Below are 19,353 nucleotides of genomic sequence, written 5' to 3'. Positions count from 1 at the left end.
ATTGACAGTTTGGAAATTGAACTAGAGAGTAACAAATGCATTTCAGTATGTGGTGTTTACATTCAGTCGTCACTTTGATGTAATGATGTAGTTTGACGTTGTACGACATAAGAGGAACATTAGATGAAACATAAAGGAAAGCAGAACAGGGACTATAATCCTGTTTGTTAATACAGCTCAGGTCTTTTACTGAGTGAGAAGATCCAGTGATTCCAGTAGATGCTGAGCCTCCCAGTTTGATTTCCATGAACCTGGATTTACTGAGTCAGCTGGGGGAACTCTCTGCCTTGTGGTTCCAGTCACCTGGACTGATATCAACAGACATTTGTGAGAAATATTAAAAGTTAAGTTACATTGCTAAGAGAGTGTTGTTTTTATATTCTGATGATTACTGTTGCTATGCGTTAGGGGGCGCTAGGGTGAAACTCAAGGCAGACACTTACACAGAGGGAGACACCAGAAGAACAGGATGTCATGTGACCGCCTCAGTTGCATAAAGTAAACAATAACTCCAAACATGACGAATGGCGGTTACATGAAAAGGGAGTAGGTTTTTCTCCAGGTGCAGTCAGCTCAGAAGAAGGAGGCACTGTGCCAGCTGAGTCTAAACCACAGCCTCTCCCCAGCTTTTCCACCAATCAGATAGTTAGAAAAATAAATACAAAACTCTGTGTAACTGCTGAGATAGACTCTCTTCTCTGGGACGTTGGCCACAGCTAACTGCTTGCAGACTGGTTTTCATATCGGAGGAGATCCATGTACATGCTGATTTTGATTCTTTAATAGCAAATAAATATTGGTTTCACCGGATAACTTTGAGTGGAGAACTCTTAGTGCAAATAAACGAATGCGCTGACACATTATACTTTTTTATATTGTCTGAGGACTGAGCTCTCCTTCAGGGGCACTTTTATTAGCATTTAAACATGCAGAATAACAATATGATATTAAATAATTTCCCTCTATCCAGAAATGATGAAATTATTTTGTGCCTACACTTCCTGGCAGAAAGATAGTGGAATAAAAGTAACACACATATTATTATGTGCAAACACATCCTAACATACAGGACTAAATGTTAAAGATAAAATCTAAAACTAAAACTTCATTTGGGAGTTTATTGTTTTTCAGTTCTTTGTTTCCTTTGTCTTACTGCCGGTGTGAAGAGGCCACGAGCTCCATTTGTGTTCGTGGCTGGACCTCATGTTTGTGGTGTTCTGGTTGGTGTCTCTGAGTTGGACATGAATATGTTGTGCAGGAAGTCTGAACTCTCCTTGTTGTTGGAGGTGATGTATTTAAGTTGTCAGCTGGTTTTGCTCTGGTTTACCTGATGATCTTCTTCAGTTCTTTGGTCTGTCAAGACCCAAAAAGTTCAGGTGTGAACGCACCTAAGACGCATTGAGATCCGATCAGTCAGACCACATTCTTTTAGTTCTGTGTGTAAATGTGTCCTGGACCTGATTGAAGGAGCGCTTACTCTACTGACTTCCTCTCTGTAAACCAAAGAACATACTCATTCGTACTATCTGGTTCAAATCACATTAGCTGGCTTTGTCAGCACCATCTGAACGTTTTGAAAAGCCCATAGAGAAGTGTTACGAGTGTGTCCAACATCTTGGTTTGTCTGGAACACACCAAGGAATAGACCCAGTCTGATTTCTTCTTATAATTCCTGAGAGACTAGGCACAGGAAGAGCAATGCTGCATCTCACTGGTTGAAAACGCCACATTTGGTCGTTGAAAACAGAAATGAGGTTTGTGCTTAAACAGGTGGAGGGAAAACTCAATACAGCATAGTATCACAACAGGTTATGAGGCAATATTGTATCGAATCCCGGACGCCAAGTATCGATCTTTTATTGTATGAATTGCTTACACGAACTGAACTTTTTGGTATTTCAATGATAAAATCACTAGATGGTAGAGCGGAGTTTTTTTCTGGTGAGGTCAGCAGAGGTCACGGTCAGTGTGGGGGAGGAAGTTGGTAAAACAAATATGGAGGCATTGGAGAAAGACTGCGTTTGAATCGAACGTTGGTTTTTTAACAAAGAAGGAATGAAGGAGATGGATATGACACATGAGATTTGAAGTGTTGTATGAAAATAAAATACTCTGGGAATACTGCAAACCTTAGGACTCATCTCACACAGCACCACCCAGAGAAAACTTTAGCCGAGGATGTGTGAAGCTAATGTTCAATCAGCTCCACTGGAAAACCAACCAACACTGGACACACTTAGCTCAGCAAAGCTTCCTCCCAATGATCCAGAACGATCTAACCCTGCATGTTAGAAAGCACGTGATTTATCACATGAAGTGCTGAAGCATTTGAGGCACCTGGCTGTTGTCGCTGACGACGCTTCTACAGACAGAGTGGCACAGATATCTTCACCCTGAATGAGACAGATATCAGGAACACCGAAGGAACTGAGGTCGATGCAAGTGGCGACCACAGCTGTGGCACAGGACAACATTAGTGACACAGCGATGGTCAGAGACATCAAACACAGCACCATACAAGATCTGAAGAAGAGATATACCAGTGCAGTAGAGACGAACATCAACCTTTGACCCCCGGTGTAAGACCCTGCTGCTCCTGTCCCTAGAGGAGAGACAGGAAACCTGCACCAGAGGCTGTAACTTCAGGTAAACAAACATTTAAAGAATAATACTGGTAGAATATATTCTAACCCACTTAGATTATAATCTGTTATTTTCCCACATTAAAATGCCTAAAAACAACTACATCTATGTTCTGTATTTATTTGAGTTGTCTTCTTACATTATCACCAATGTTTCCAACAATCCTCAAACCAGAGAAACCAGTCCAGTGACTGGTGATGGGGGGGGGGGCAGACCTCCTCCACTCACCACAGGCTCCTCTACAACACACACACACACACACACTCACACACACTCACACACACTCACACACACTGACAGGCTGGGCTGGGCCGTCACATCAGATTTTAGTAGATTTCAGATTTGTAATTCATTTCTTGTTTTTCCCTCCAGCATTAGATGGAATTGGTGAATGATCGAATCATCTGAATCACAGCGACTGAGTGGATCCACCATGGACGTTCCTGGTCTACATCATCTGGACCGGTTTGTCCAGTATCCAGTATCAGTTGCCCAGCAGCCATCACTGTTTATCTACCTCCACCAGCCTCACTAATATTCACACTAATATTCACACTAATATTCACACTAATATTCACCACCACCGTGTCATCGTTCGTCTTCACACACAGCAGTTATGTAACTGTGTCAGAGCAGTGGATCTCAGCTCAGTCTTCACTCTCCCGTCCTGCAGTCTGAAAGTTCACGCTTCAGCGACATCATTCTCCTCCTACAGCCGAGACACACACACACACACACACACACACACACACACACACACACACTCAGCTTGTCTTTTTTCCCTCTGTACTGAAAGCAGAGCTCCTCACAGGCTGAGACTGAAGCTGCTTCTCAGTCGGAGAGTTCATCAGATAATCAGAGTTTATTAAAGTTCATTAAAGCCGTCGGGGAGTTTGTGAACAGAGATGTACTCACAGTACTGGAGCTCAGCTCGGGGACACAGACCGGATTACAGGAGATACACAGTGAGTATCAGACTCATCTCTGGATTCTGGCTCGACACTGGTGTTTGATTAAACTCGCTCTGCTTTTATTTTGAAGTCAAAGTCATGTGACCTCAGGTGATTTTTCTGTCTGTCTCTGGTGACGCAGGTGAAGCTAGCGAGCGTGTGGAGGTTTAGCTGTGATGATGACTCTGCTGTCGATCATTTGTTCCTCCTCAGTCTTTGTTCAGAGCTGCAGATGAAGCCTCACCCTGCAGCTTCTCAGAACTGCTCTTACTTCACACTTCTACTCAGCCTCCGTTCAGAGGGAGAGCTCGTCCTAATACAGCACGTGATAAACACATACTGAGAATAATGAAATACTCAGCCTGTCACAGAAATATCACTTTATGTTCTCATATGAAAGTTTGTCTTTTTAAACGACATAATGTAGAAAAAGACTAGATGTCGTTTGATGTCGTTTAATCATCTGTTTGAGCAGAGACGTCAAATTCTACATTTCACAAATAACAGCAAAGATTTCCCATGATTCATCTGAAGAACTTTTACTGTGACACTGTAACTACAGAAAGTACTTTTAATGTGAAACTAACTACAAGAAGTATATTTAATGTGATACTTTAACTACAGGAAGTGCTTTTACTGTGATACTGTGACTACAGGAAGTACTTTTAATGTGAAACTACAGGAAGTACATTTAATGTGATACTGTGACTACAGGAAGTACTTTTAATGTGAAACTACAGGAAGTACATTTAATGTGATACTGTGACTACAGGAAGTATATTTAATGTGATACTTTGACTACAGGGAGTACTTTTATTGTGATACTTTAACTACAGGAAGCACTTTTACTGTGATACTGTGACTACAGGAATTACTTTTAATGTGAAACTGTAACTACAGGAAGTATATTTAATGTGATACTTTGACTACAGGGAGTACTTTTATTGTGATACTTTAACTACAGGAAGCACTTTTACTGTGATACTGTGACTACAGGAAGTACTTTACTGTGATAGTTGAACTACAGGAAGTACTTTACTGGGATAGTTGAACTACAGGAAGTACTTTTATTGTAATACGTTAACTACAGGAAGTCCTTTTAATGTGAAACAGTAACTACAGGAAGTACCTTTACTGTGATACTTTGACTACAGGGAGTACTTTTATTGTGATACTTTAACTACAGGAAGTACTTTTACTGTGATACTGTGACTACAGGTAGTACTTTTAATGTGAAACTGTAACTACAGGAAGTACTTCACCTGTGATACTGTGACTACAGGTAGTACTTTTAATGTGAAACTGTCACAACAGGAAGTACTTTAACTACAGGAAGTACTACTAGTTTTACTTCCTGTGGTTCAACAGTTACATGTTGTCTCCTGCTCTGAGGAGTCATGTGACAGACACTGAGTTTCCTGTGTCTTGTGCAGGTGGTGGAGGGCGACACTCCTCTTCCTCTGGGCTCCACGTGCCGCAGGAAGCGTCTTCGTTCTGCAGGAGAGGAGGACGAAGAGGAGGTGAGGAGGAGCTGCGCGTCCAGGCCGAACCCCGAGGGCTCGCTGTCAGCCAGCGAACTGAGCCGCTACGGCAAGCCGGAGGAGGAGGGGGAGGAGCTACAGAGGCTGTGTCAGCGCTGCCACATCATGGCGTCACAGCTGAAGAGACAAGCTGCTGCTCTGGCCGACACCTCGGCCCTGAAGGTCAGCAGCAACACAACACTGTCACAACTGTCTCACACAGGTACACCCTCATACACTGATTGGCTGGAAGCAGCAGAGGGGCGGGACTGATCAGGTGAGTCAGTGTAAGACACTTTAACAGTAGAGCGAGGACAGGAAGTTACGAGGCCTCCCGGACCTGGGTTCTGCAGCTGGATCAGGACAGGTGGTCCAGTCTGGTCTGGGTCAGGTGGTCTGGTTCAGTCTGGTCTGGTCCAGTCTGGGTCAGGTGGTCTGGTCTGGTCTGGTTCAGTCCAGTCCGGTCTGGCGGTCTCTGCAAAGACTCTGATCTTCAGTCGTTCTTTCGACATCACAGACGACACCTGTGTGTTGCTGAGGGAGACGTACAGGTAAACACAGCGTCACCTGAAGGTCCCTCAGGTCCAGGTCCTGGTCTCTGTCTGGACTCAACAGTCCAGGATCTCTGCAGAACCTGGACTGGGATGTGGTCTGAGCGGACTGTGCAGGCCCAGGACAGTGACGCTGAACTCCTCTGTCAGGTCATCACAGCAGCTCACATCTCTGCTGGGGCGAGAGAGCTTCACTTTCTGTGGTGTTACCTCTCTCTCTCTCTCTCTCTCTCTCTTTCTCTCTCTCTCTCCCTCTCTCTCTCTCTCTGTCTCACTCTCTCCCTCTCTCTCTCTCTCTGTCTCTCTCTCTCTCTCTCTCTCTCCTCTCTCTCTCTCTCTCTCTCTCTCTCTCTGATCTGTTCAGTGATCTGACTTCACTGCCTCTCTCTCTTCACTGCCTCTGCTGCTCGCTCGCCCACTCTGTCTCTCTCAGTTGGTCAGTAAGTGGCTCTTCCCTCTGTTGCACACACACACACACACACACACACACACACACACACCCCGCTGGTATCTTGCTGGTTTGTTCACTTTATCCACAGGCTCAGAGATTAAACTCCACATGTAATAATAATATATGAACATGTCTTTAATTTCCATTAATGAAATATACATTTTTATTTTATCTGTAATATTTGTAAAAAATTATATATGAAACCTGTTAGAACAACTTCATATATTGACATATATACCAGTCTGTGCAGATATAATTTATATATATATATATATATATATATACAGTGGTGGCCAAAATTATTAGAACACCTGACAGATATCAGATGAAGTGAGTCCTAACTTTAATATCTGGTACACTCCCCTAGAGTATCGGAGCAGTGAGGCCAGTTCCTTTATTTTATCTGTAGACTGGAAACATTTGGGTTTGACATCAAAAGATGAATATGAGACAAGAGATCAACATTTCAGCTTTTATTTCCAGGTATTAACATCTGGATCTGATGCACAACTTAGCAGATTTTTGTAATGGAACACCAAATTCTTAGGTGAGCAAAAGTATTGGAACAGATAGACTTAAAATTGTCCCAGAAGTTTTGAGGCTCGTCTCTGTACTTTTTTGGCAAATTCCAGCCTGGCCTTCTTATTCCTCTTGCTAATGAGTGGTTTGCATCTTCTGGTGTAGCCTCTGTTCTGTTGTTCATGAAGTCGTCTGCGAACAGTAGATTCTGATTCCTTCACTCCTGCCCTCTGGAGGTTGTTGCTGATGTCACTAACAGTTGTTTTAGGGTCTTTCTTTACAGCTCTCACAACGTTTCTGTCCTCAACAGCTGCTGTTTTCCTCGGTCTACCCGTTCGATCACTGTTACTTAGTACACCAGTGCTTTCTTTCTTCTTCAGGACATTCATAATGGTTGTACTGGCTACGGCCAATGTTTGTGCAACGGCTCTGATTGATTTTCCATCTTCTCTCAGCTTCACCCAGAGACAGCTCTCTGGTTTTCATGTTAGTTACACCTCTAACTATAAATGCTATAAAATCCCAATCTGAAACTGAGCGTAGACATTCAGTGCTATTTATTGTTTGAATAATCATTGTAATAGGACACACCTGGGCAACAATACACACCTGTCAGTCACATGTTCCAATACTTTTGCTCACATGAAAAATGGGTGTGTTCAAAATAAAAGGTGCTATCTTCTAAGTTGTGCATCAAATCCAGATGTAAACACCTGGAAATAAAAGCTGAAATGTTGATCTCTTGTCTCATATTCATCTTTTGATGTTAAACCCAAATGTTTCAGTCTACAGATAAAATAAAGGAACTGGCCTCATTGTTCCGATACTTTTGGAGGGAAGTGTATGTCCACCGTTTGCAGCTACAGCAGCACATCTCTCTGGCATAGTGTCAATATATTTCCTGAGAACTTCAAAACTAATGTTACCCCATGCCTTCTGCAACTCAAGCCAAATGCTTTCCTTTGAATGTACAATAGATCTGTCCAGTTTATTTTCCAACTCGCTCGATGGGGTTGAGGTCTGGACTTTCTCAATGTTCCAGCAGATTCTTTCTGTAAATCCAGGCCCAATAAGACGACTCCCAGATGGTACTCTGTGCCTCACCAGAATGTTGTGGTATACTCTCTTTTAATGGGGGGCATTTGTGTCTTTATTGGACAGGATAGTAGAGAGAGACAGGAAATGGGGAGGCAGAGAGAGGGGGAATGACATGCAGTAAAGGGCCGTCCGATGCGGGACTCGAACCGGGGACCGAACCGGGGCCAACTGCAGCGAGGACTGTAGCCTCTACACATGGCGCCTGCTTAGACCACTACGCCACTCTGTATACTTTCTCATCCATGATGCCATCACGTCACATCATGATGATCACCAGTTCCTGAGGCTGAAGTGGCGCCTCACACCATAATACTACACTCTCCGTGTTTAACTGTTGGCAAAAGACACTTTTTATATCTCCCCCTCCCTCCGTCGAACATACACTCATCAGTCCACAACACTTTATACCAATCTTCCTTTGTCCATTTCTTGTGTTGTTTTGTAAATTTCATATTGATTTTTTCTCTTTCAGTAATGGTTTCTTTGCTGCCATTCTGCCAACAAGTCCTTCTTCTCCCAGTTTCCGACGCACAGTTCTTGAGTCAAGAACCATTAGTCGTTGTGGTGTTGATCTCATCACGCAGTTCTCGTGAGGTCTTTCTTTATGAGATGCTTCAGGCTGTCTCCATGGAGATAACACACACAAATACTAACACTACACCAGACACCTTGTACCGGACCTCTGTTGTCATGGTTACAATAATAAACACACCCAGCAACAAAGCGTAACCATGGGTGATGATAACCTGCTGCACAGATGACCTGTGGGCTTCATACAGGAGGCGAATGAACAGTTAGATGATGATGGCCCAGCATGCACTGCAGGACGCCTTGATCCAGGAAAATTATCTCCAACAAATGAAGCTGTCGCCATGACGCAGCAGATTCAAACCGTAGCAGAGGAGGAGGTCAATGACCTGACCTGGTATTCATGGAAGTCAGCCGGCCATTTTGGATTTTCATAATGAGGTTTCTAATCAGCCTCCACTGTGTCGTCTCTGCTCCATATGCGGCAGGGTCCGCTCTGCTCTCTGGGTTGGGGCTGGAACAGACCCGACTCCTCTGATGCTCGTTAGCGTAGCGAGGACTGACTCTGGGCTCGTCCTCTCCTGAAGGTGATGAGTGGTGACACGGCGAGGACGAGCGAGGAGGAGGCGGCTGCAATGGGGCGAAGTGAGGGAACGGGGAGGGGAGTTAGTGGAACAGGGCTGGACTGATATCTGGGTCTGATAATCCTTTTATTTACAGCTGATCTGATCTGGTCTGACTGATTGATTGATTGATTGATTGTGTGGTTGCAGAATTCGTTTCAACCACCGGGGGCAGCGAACAGAGCTGCTGTTCCCTCAGCCTAACGTTAGATCACACTTACCCCAGTGTGCAGCTGTTCCCGCCCTTACTGTTGCATCACAAAGCGCAGCTCCTGTCAACACGTAACTTTTTCTCATTTAAACCTTCTGTTTTACCGTTGAGCTGAATGACAACACTGACATTAACAGTGTTGTCCTCAGACTCTCTGTCACTGTCTGCTGTGAACCTTGGGATATGTTGGACCATGAAGGATCCACCTGTTGGAACCTTTAACATGAGGCAGTCCAGTCGCCGTGACATGGTCGGTCCTCTGTGACCTGGGACCCGGCGTCCGTCTCTGTCTCCGCTGTAGAAACAGAGTCCAGCCCGTCCTCAGTTCTGCTGCCTGCAGGTTCTGATCAAATGAAAGCCTGTGAAGAGCCGTTTCCCAGCAGCCCTCCTGATTAACGAGATAATTAGAGCGGAGGGAGGCAATGCAGCCGGTTCAGCTCTCACCTTCAGCAACATCAAACACTTTAAAGAGTCGTTAGCATTCAGAACACTGTGTTGATTAATGTGAGCTAATCCACTTCCTCTGAGCTGGAGGAGAATAATCTGAGGAGTGAGACGTCACTGGAGTTTCTGTGTCTCCGCTTGTTAGAGGAGCCAGAAGACGGATGTCTGCCTGCTGCCATGGTGACTAACGCGCCACTGCCATGGCAACTAACGCTCCGCAGACATGAGAGAAGTCTGCAGCCAACGATTGTCTTCATTATTGATTAATGTTTGATAAATAGATTAAATTGTTTGATTTATAACGTGTCCGAAAATACGTAATCTCCTTTTAGATCAGTTTAGATTACATCAAGATCAGATTAGTTCTGATCAGATTAGATTAAATCACAGATCAGATTAGATTATATCAGATCATATCAGATTAAATCACAGATCAGATTAGATTAAATCACAGATCAGATTAGATTAAATCACAGATCAGATTAGATTAAATCACAGATCAGATTAGATTAAATCACAGATCAGATTAGATCAGATCAGATCAGACTAGATCAGACAACACTAGCACAGATGAGGGTTTATAGGGGTTTGGTACCAGACCAGTATCTTCCAAGGGCTAAACACGACCCACCAAAACCATGTGGACCATGTGACTGTTTCAGATCCATCTGAGATCAAATAAAACACAGCAGCTGTGAAGCGTCAGATTGAGTGACTGATGGTTTTTAACTGGATATTTAATCCAGTTTATTCTAATTTATTATTTTGTCTTATAAACGTTCAGATTGTAAGAGATTTAGATTAAAAGAAAGAAGTCACCTCAACGATCACATCATGAAGAACTGCACCAGTTCATTTCTAAAAATCACTTTATATGTTCAAATAAGTTTTTTTTTTTTTTTTTTTTTAACAAGTATTCAACATCATTACCCATAAGCCTTTGGGAGCTGTAGTTTTTTGTGTGTTAAAGTGATTGTTGTTTGATTTAGTTAAAATCACAAATGTGGTGGAGCTGGTTTGTGTCAGTCACAGAGAGGGTCAGAAGGTCGTGAGCTAGTCTGCTAGTCTGGACTCAGATGGTCCAGAACTGGAGCAGCTTCAGGATCAGACTGAGGATCTTAAACCTGCAGGACTCTCCAGGTAACTTCCTGTTAGTTCTCCAGCAGATATTTAATGTTGTTTAAAGAGCTGTTGAGAAACAAGTTCTTTTATTGATCAGAAGAAACGTGCAGGAACTCAGTTAATACATCAAACATTAAACCAGATTGTTATTTATGGAGGAACAGGGAAAAGGTTCTATACATTTAAAACTTATTAATTATTCTTTTTGTTATTTAATAAATCAAGTGATTTGAGTAAAGAATCAGGAGAAAAGGTGAAAATTTTAAAGTTAATTTGGCAAATTTCTGTTTGTTGATAAAGAATTTAACATTTATATTTATGAAGTGACGTAGATATTCATTTGGATTATCATAGTTACAAATAACATGTTAGGGTTGAAGCAGTGAGACTCTAGAACTTCTGGGATATTTCACGCTCAGAAAACAGGATCCTGTTTATAAAACGTAAAAGAATCAGTGTCTGCAGATCTGGAAATAGATATTAACTGCTGACATGGACAAATCTGAGAGACTCAAAGTGATGTTCAACATAAGAGTAAATTAAAGAAATTTTACCTTATGAATATGAATTTTTCCTCATAAAATCAGCAGGTTAACAATATTAAATGAATTATTTTCCTTATATTCAGTGTTAATCACATGTTGTTTTGATCATATTTAACTTCAAAGTCTTTCCAGAAAAATTACTTAGGAAAGCAACAAGTTTCACTTCCTGTTGATTCATCAGTGATGTCATCAACGTTGCGCAGTAACGAGCATGTTAATGAGCAGCTGGAGAACAGATGTTGCTGCTGAACGTAGCTCTTCCTCTCTGCGTCTGAACGCGGCAGAAGAAGAGAGTCTGGGCTGTAAAGCATCACGGCGTCTGTGTGGAGTCAGCTGACACTGAATCACTGACCTGCATTCAGCTTCAGTGACTCGTGTCGGCAGCAGGTCAGAACCTGACAGAGTGCACTGTAAATCTCCACACGCTGACGGGCTTTGTGTGTGTGTGTGTGTGTGTGTGTGTGTGTGTGTGTGTGTGTGTGTGTGTGTGTGTGTGTGTGTGTGTGTGTGTGTGTGTGCGCGGAGCAGCTGCTGGGTGGTGGATCAGGAGCAGCTGCTGAATCATAAAGATCCAAAAACAAAACAAATGTGCTGAATACTATGACAGAGAATCAGGGCCAAGAATAAAGTCATAATTTTGAAAATAAAATCACATTATTAATTAATATTAAGAGAATAAAGTTGTAATTTTACTTTCCGTGTTGTTTTAGAGGGAAACATGAGAAGCATTAAAATGAGTCTGACATGAATCTATTGTATTGTCAGACAGATAAACAGCAGCTGCCACTGACGGTCCTTTCACCTGTTTGATTGGTTGATTGTTGGTGGATAGTTAAAACTGACTGTGGCTGTGTCTGGACTCGCTGCTGCAGAATCAGTCTGGACCAATCAGACGCCTCCTGATGCTGATGATGATGATGGAGATGAGTCTAAAGGTTTAACACAGCCCTGTGTGTGTTTCTATCGTTGCCTCAGTCGAGGAAATTGTGTTTGCAAAAGGTCCTGAATCAGGTTCTGGTTCAGGGAAGAACCCGTTCAGGTTTTGGGGCTGATCCAGAACATAGTGAGATCCAGATCCGGATCTGGATCCGGATCTGGATCTGTGGATCTCACTGACACATGTTTGGTCTTGGTGGGGGTAAAAGTAAATAAGTGTGTAACATGCTGGACTCTGGTTCCTCCTGGTTTCATCACCTGTATTGTCTGTCTTTACCCCCCCCCCCCCCCCCTCCAGGACCCAGCCTACGCCTCCTTCCTGTTCGATAAGCTCCACCGCCTCCAGTGGCCTCGTCGCAGCCGCCATGCTTCCGTCGACGCCCGCTGCGACGTCTGCGCTGCTTCCTTCCAGCAGCTGAGGCGCCTCGCACTACGTCAGGCTCTGGGCATCAGCAGGGAGATGACGCCTCACCCCGACACCCCCAGTGCCCCTCCCACCCCCAATACCTGCAACCCCCCGTCCTCAGAGAGCAGCTGGGTGGTTGACGAGGGGCAGCGACAGGGGGGCGGGGCTCTGTGGGGATGGGGCGGAGTTCAGAGCACCTACCTTGGTGGGGGTGGCGCCAAAGGGCTGGCTACGGTTACCCCCCTCCCCCTAGATGCACACCACTACCTGGAAGGAGTGTGGAGGGTCTCCTGCTGCAGTCCTGAACACCAGCACACTACAGTAAGCAGGGAGGGACACGCTGCATGTCATTTATAAAGCCAATAGATCATTTCATCACATTACTCTCCACCGTGGACCAGATGCTCCTTTTTATTCTCAAAGAGGCAGGAAGCACAGAGCAGCACCAGGGGACTGGGTCCAGGGTTCCATGGACCGCCAGGCACACCGGGACAAATCCTGGTGCGCCGTCACAAAAATCTGTGTCTGTGTCGCCCAGGAGACGACCTCCGAGGCATGACGCTTAACGGATGCTAACAGGAGCGTATGTTCACAGTCCCAACACGCACAGAGGATTCAGCTCGACATCTTTCTGTACAATCTGTGGTTGCACATGACAGGACTGGAAGTTTCACCCTCCACCAACCTGACCTGGATCCAGACTCAGACTCAGGATCAGTCTCAGGATCAGTCTCAGGATCAGGGTCCGATGTCGACACTCCTCTCAGTGAGGTGGTGTTCAGGTCAACTGGTGCTTGTTTCTGCTCCTCCACGGACTCACAGTCCTGATTGTGAAGCAGCTCTAATGAGGAGCTGGGATCAATGAGGCCTGATTACAGATGCAAATATAATCTGAGGTCACTGCAGGGAGATAGAGGAGGTTATTGATCAGCCGAGAGGTCGTCTGCACACGTGAAGACTTTACTCTGAGGAGGTGAGGGCAGTGAGGAAGGGGAGGAGGAGGAGGAGGTGTGAACAGAATCAGGAAAATGGTGTTTTAATTACAAATTTCATTTTCTTCAGTTTAATGTCAGCCATGTTTTGTTTTTTTTTCACAGATATACAGCTTCCAGTTCATTCCAGTGTACTGTACAAGACTGGGACTAAAACCAGTAACTGGCTGGACCTGGCGTATCATCATTCAGTCTAGTGTCAGCTGGTTTCAGTCTACTGTCAGCTGGTTTCAGTCTAGAGTCGGCTGGTTTCAGTCTACTGTCAGCTGGTTTTATACTGTCATCTGGTTTCAGTCTAGTGTCAGCTGGTTTCAGTCTAGTGTCATTTGGTTTCAGTCTAGTGTCAGCTGGTTTCAGTCTAATGTCAGCTGGTTTCAGCCTAGAGTCGGCTGGTTTCAGTCTACTGTCAGCTGGTTTCAGTCTAGTGTCAGCTGGTTTCAGTCTAGTGTCAGCTGGTTTCAGTCTAGTGTCAGCTGGTTTCAGTCTACTGTCAGCTGGTTTTATACTGTCATCTGGTTTCAGTCTAGTGTCAGCTGGTTTCAGTCTAGAGTCAGCTGGTTTCAGTCTAGTGTCAGCTGGTGAAGTTTATGTTGTTTTTAAGTCTTATGCATCCATTGTTTGCATATTCGACCCCACCACAGGAAAATCAGTGAACCAGTCAAACCACAGCTGAAGGAATCTGCACTGATAAAATAAAAACTCAGAGAAAGTCCAGCCTCCGACATGTTTGTAGTTCACCTGGTCTGATTAGCTGCTGCTCAGGTCTGAGTGTTTTGGTTGTGGCGGTGGGTTCGTCCTGCCAGTGGCTCGCTGTGTAATCCTGTTATCTGGCCGAGCGTGTCCCAGTCCAACAGCTGAACAATGGACTCCCCGTTACCACGGTAATCCACCGTAACCAGGCCACGGGTGTGAGCCCAGAGACAAAGAGAACAAACAGAGAAGAAGAAGAGGGATTGGAGAGAGGAAGAGTCCTGACAGAATGAGGACAAACAACAAAAACCTCCATGATCATGATTTATAATCCACTAGGTCACAGATACAGTTTAAAACTGATGATGTCTTTATATTTATCTGGATGTTGATGCTTTGAACACTAAGTTTAAAATTCAAACACGTCACAACCTATAAAATATAAAACTGTAGGTGAAATGAATCCACTTTCCCAAACAGTACAACAACAAACTCTGCTCTGTGATCATTAGCAGGATTAGCCATTAGCCACAGTGAGCCAGGAAGAAGCAGCCACATTGTGACTGAGCATGATGGGAAGTTTGGATGCTTATGACCAGAGCTGATTAGTTAATGACCTCCACATGCAGAGAACAGACGTCTGAGGGTTTCCCCCTGCCTCCAGTCTTTGTGCTAAGCTAGGCTAAACACAAGCTGGGTCTGTTAAACTAACATTCATGTGAAACATCTGATGAATTAACGATGTTACTGTAACAAGGTGCAGGATTAGATTAAATCCAGATCAGATTTGAGACCCTGGTCCCTGGTGCTTTGTTCCCGCCCCCTGCAGGAGTGGAGGTGATGTCACAGCTCATGTGTTGATGTGCTCGTCCTGTTTGTCTCCCGTCTCTCAGACTGTGGCCTCAGATGGAAGTTGTGCGACCGTGAAGAATTCGACAAAGGTCGTCGCAGTCAAACCAGCCGCCCACAGCATCGCCACCCAGACCAGCCAACTGCCGTCTGCTGCTGCCGCATTCTTCCTCAGGTCAGTGAACGCATCCCACATAGAAAACTCTCCCTTATCCTGAATATATGATAATATGTATAATAATAAATCAGGCAGATGCACCACAGTTCAGAGAGAAAATCAAGTCAAATTTACAGTAAATGTTCTGGTTCTGGACCGGGACCCAGCCCTCCTCCAAGTTCAGTACAAATCAGTTCAGGACTTTCTCTGTAAAAAAACATTATTTATACACCACCTGTCAAACCATTGTGCTTCAGAACAGAAAAACTAAATATGAAAACAAGATAAAGATCCAGCAAATAAAAGTTCAGTGAATGAAATAAAATAAAACACATAAATAAATAAAAATAAATAATAAATAAAAGCTGTGAAATAAAGAAATAAAACAGAAAGAGGTTTAGAAGATGTCACTGAGTGTAAAAACCTGGTCACTTTTGATCCTGAACCAGGACCAGCAGAGTCCTGCCTGAGGATCTGAAGCTAATGTTGTTTAGTAACAACTAAACTGTTCAGATATTGTGTTGGAAACTTATTAATTAATCCATTTACCTCATATGAAATGTTATTATGGTATTTAGAACATTGTCAAGTATTTCTACATCTTAAAAAGTAAACTAAATAATCAAAACCAATTTGGAGCTTTCTACCGCCTCTCATGGTCTTCCTTCAGTGAACTGTTGCTGATGTTTCTTGCTGTAAAACGTTAAAGTTCAGATGGTTTTTGGTTTTTCTGCAGCAGAAACATTTAAAATGAGGATTTTCCCTCAGGGATCAAAGTCTTCCTGAGCCACACACTCACTCTTCTCTCTGTGCAGAATGTAATTGGCAGATTTACTATTTTTACCCAGTTTGAGAGGTTGGAGCTGTCACAGAGCAGCGAGCAGCCTGGTCCTCAGGGCTCAGGAGGGGGTGAGGGTGACGAGGGCTTCGGCTCAGTTTCCCATTCACAATTGCAGTATATGTACATATGAAGTAAAATCATATATGTTGAAATTACATATGGAACCTGTTAGAAATTGGAACATTTCATTTTACTGTACTCTGGGACCAGCTGCATCAGTGACACTGATGGAGCCTCTAATGACACTGATGGAGTCCACCTGTGATCTGGTCTCATCCTTCTGTGTCTGAGGCCTTTTTAGATGAAACCATGGTTTTTTCTTCAGTGGAGGGAATTCTGAAGGTGACTTTCGCCTGAACGACGGCTGGTGCTGGTCTGATTTCTCCTCAACCCCCCCCCCCCCATCTGATATGGTATGCATTAGCTGCTATGAGCTGTTCATGGTACAGAGACCACAGAGGACGCAGAGATAATGAAAACATGAATGTTGAACGACTGAGACTCGTCGCACATTCAGCTTCAAGCTCCATCAAAGCCACAAACATCAAGGAGCAAAGACGAGAAGAAGAAGTCGTCTATAATTCAGGGGCCGAGATGCATCATCGCCATGGAAACATCAAGCATCTCCTTCCACCGGCACATTAGGATGTCGCAGATGGAGGTGGTGCTGTAGGTCATGTCAGAGGTCAGGGACAGTGTGTGTTTTAGACTGATGGTGAGAGGCAGCACAAAGAGATCTGAGAGTTGGACCTTGGACCATGGACCCTGGACCATGGACCCTGGACCCTGGACTCTGGACTCTGGACCCTGGACTCTGGACTCTGGACCCTGGACCCTGGACCCTGGACTCTGGACCCTGGACCTGGACTCTGGACCCTGGACTCTGGACTCTGGACCCTGGACCCTGGACCCTGGACTCTGGACCCTGGACTCTGGACCCTGGACTCTGGACCCTGGACCCTGGACCCTGGACCCTGGACTCTGGACTCTGGACCCTGGACCTTGGACTCTGGACCCTGGACCCTGGACCCCTACTCAGTGTATTGTACCGGTTTGAGACCGTTCAGTTTCACAAACCTGAAACTGATCCCGCTCGATACCCACAGATCATCAGTGTGTCCTCAAAGGTCTGCCAAACCCAGGAGTCAAAAACTTGGGTCCGGACCCAGGTACACCCAGGCAGAACAACATCTGAGCTTCCCGGCTATGGTCTCAGAACCAGGTCTGGTCTGGTGAACAGAATCCTTGGACCCTGAAATGAACTGAACAGGGGTCGAGTTCCCTCAAAGTGGATTTCTGGCTTTTGGCCCGAGCTTTTCTATCGACCTCCTGGAGCTTCACTCCTGAATCCTTCAGACCAATCAGAGGTGCCGCAGAGACTCACCACCTGTTCTTCTTCTTCTTCTTCTCACTCCTGTCCTCTCCCCAGAACAGCTGCTGGACTTGGTCAATACCTGGTCTGGTCCTGTGTTCAGTCCAGTTCCTACAAACCACACACACACACACACACACACACACACACACACACACACATACACACATACACATATAATGAGTGTCTTTGAAGTCCCGCGGGGGGGGGGGGGGGGGGTCATCTCATGAAGTATTCATGCAGCATGTCAAGTGTGTGTGTGAGAGAGAGAGAGAGAGGGAATGAGGGGATCAACTGGGGCGATCAACAGCGGTTTTCACGGTTGCTGCGCGTTGACACGACGAGGAGGCGGGGCTGTGAAAAGAGAGAGAGAAGGGGGATGAGAGGGAGGGAGGGAAGGTGAGCGAGGCAGACGGATGGATGGAGCTAGGGAGGAGAGGAAGGTTGGAGCATCGCCAGTGTTTCCCAGCAACAACAACAGCGGCGAGAAGCAGGAATCTACCCGCTCTTCATTCACTCCTTTATTTCTACCTTGTTTTTAATCCGTCATTCCTCCTCTGCTGCTGCCGCCTCTATTAATCCCCCCCTCTCTCTCCTGGAGTTAGAGGAGGAGGAGGAGGAGGAGGAAGGAGGGAGGGAGGGCTGGAGAGGAAAAGGAGAGGCATTGCGATACTGCAGGAACAGACTGAGAAGCTACAGGAGAGAAGAGAGGGAGAGGAAAAGGAGAGGTGGAGGTGGAGAGAAGGAAAATAAAAAATGGAGCAAAACAGGTCAATTTGAAGTAAAATATGGAGGATAGAGAAAAGGAGTAAGTGAGAACGTGAGAGGAAAAGGAAATGGAGGACAGGTTAAGATAAAGAAAAGAGGTAGATATTAGAGTAAAAGGTAACGATAGAAGAAAAAGAGAGGACAGAAGTCAACAGGAAACCGTAGACAGAATTAAAGAGTTGGAAAGGAGAGAAGAAAAAGAGATGGTTTAGTAATGAGAAAATTTAGACAAGAGAGAAGAAGAGAAGGAAAACAGTGGAGAAAAAGAGGAGAGGAATGAGGGAGGAAAGTGAAGGATTGTGTCCACTAATAAAATAAACGGGAGGTGAAACAGGAGCCACGAGGACGGACGGACGCCTCTGAATGGATTTGGTGCAATGCTTGGCTCAGGGATGCTGTTGGACAGAGTGATGTGGAGATGGATGGACACATAGACCAGATTCTGGACGGAGACACTGCTGATGAACTGAACTAAACTTCTTCAAATCTATGCAGGATTCTCCTCTTTCTCATCTTTTGGATGATGTTCCAACACAAACTTTCCAACACAAACTCCTCCGGTTCTTCCCTGAAAACTTCCAGCCGCTCGGACCGACTCTGATCCTGATGAAGGACGAGGATGGACAGACGGACGGACTAACGGAGGATTCACTGATGGGCGAAGGAGAAAGGAGAAAGTGATGCAGTCGACATCTTGAACTGACTGAAACCTGTTGGAATATTTTGAACAAATTCCCTGAGGAGTTTGGAGAGAGTGAGGTAGGGGGGGACCACCAGACTGATGTTGGAATGTGTTTGATTGATGTACAAAGTAAAATCTACAAACTCCCGTAGTATTTAAGGATACGGCTGGAGAAACCCATCGAAAAAATCTAAGATAAATATTGGAATACTCACAGATTTCCTTTGGAGTGTGGTGAAGTGACTCTGATCACAGGAGGTCCGTTTCTAGATGATTTAAGGAAACATGTCAACTGCTGGATATAATTGTTATTGGCAGACAAAGTGAAATAGTAGAAAACCTCTATATTCCTAAAGGTGTCTGGAAAGAATTGCTCTGAAAAGAGGAAACAACTGGACAAACAAATAATTTACTGATACATAAAATGATTTGAGTAGTTTTTATTGACCAACAAA

The 19,353-nt window shown here is 44.7% G+C and overlaps 1 protein-coding gene across 1 annotated transcript in view; it reads left to right on the top strand.

The window, feature by feature from the left end:
• The first annotated feature begins 5,135 nt into the window (after window positions 1-5,135).
• The window catches only part of kif26aa (kinesin family member 26Aa), a 39,891-nt gene continuing 25,673 nt past the window's right edge, over window positions 5,136-19,353 (top strand). Inside the window, exons 1-4 of the mRNA XM_056405066.1 lie at window positions 5,136-5,296; window positions 12,440-12,868; window positions 13,732-13,745; window positions 15,143-15,253. Of these exons, the coding sequence (XP_056261041.1) occupies window positions 5,240-5,296; window positions 12,440-12,868; window positions 13,732-13,745; window positions 15,143-15,253 (611 nt within the window). The 5' untranslated portion in view covers window positions 5,136-5,239. The remainder of the gene's footprint in view (window positions 5,297-12,439; window positions 12,869-13,731; window positions 13,746-15,142; window positions 15,254-19,353) is intronic.

The sequence above is a fragment of the Seriola aureovittata genome, chromosome 19, assembly GCF_021018895.1.
Source record: "Seriola aureovittata isolate HTS-2021-v1 ecotype China chromosome 19, ASM2101889v1, whole genome shotgun sequence".
NCBI lineage: Eukaryota > Metazoa > Chordata > Actinopteri > Carangiformes > Carangidae > Seriola > Seriola aureovittata.
Note: the sequence above shows the minus strand (reverse complement) of the source record. Positions and strands in the feature narration are given on the sequence as shown.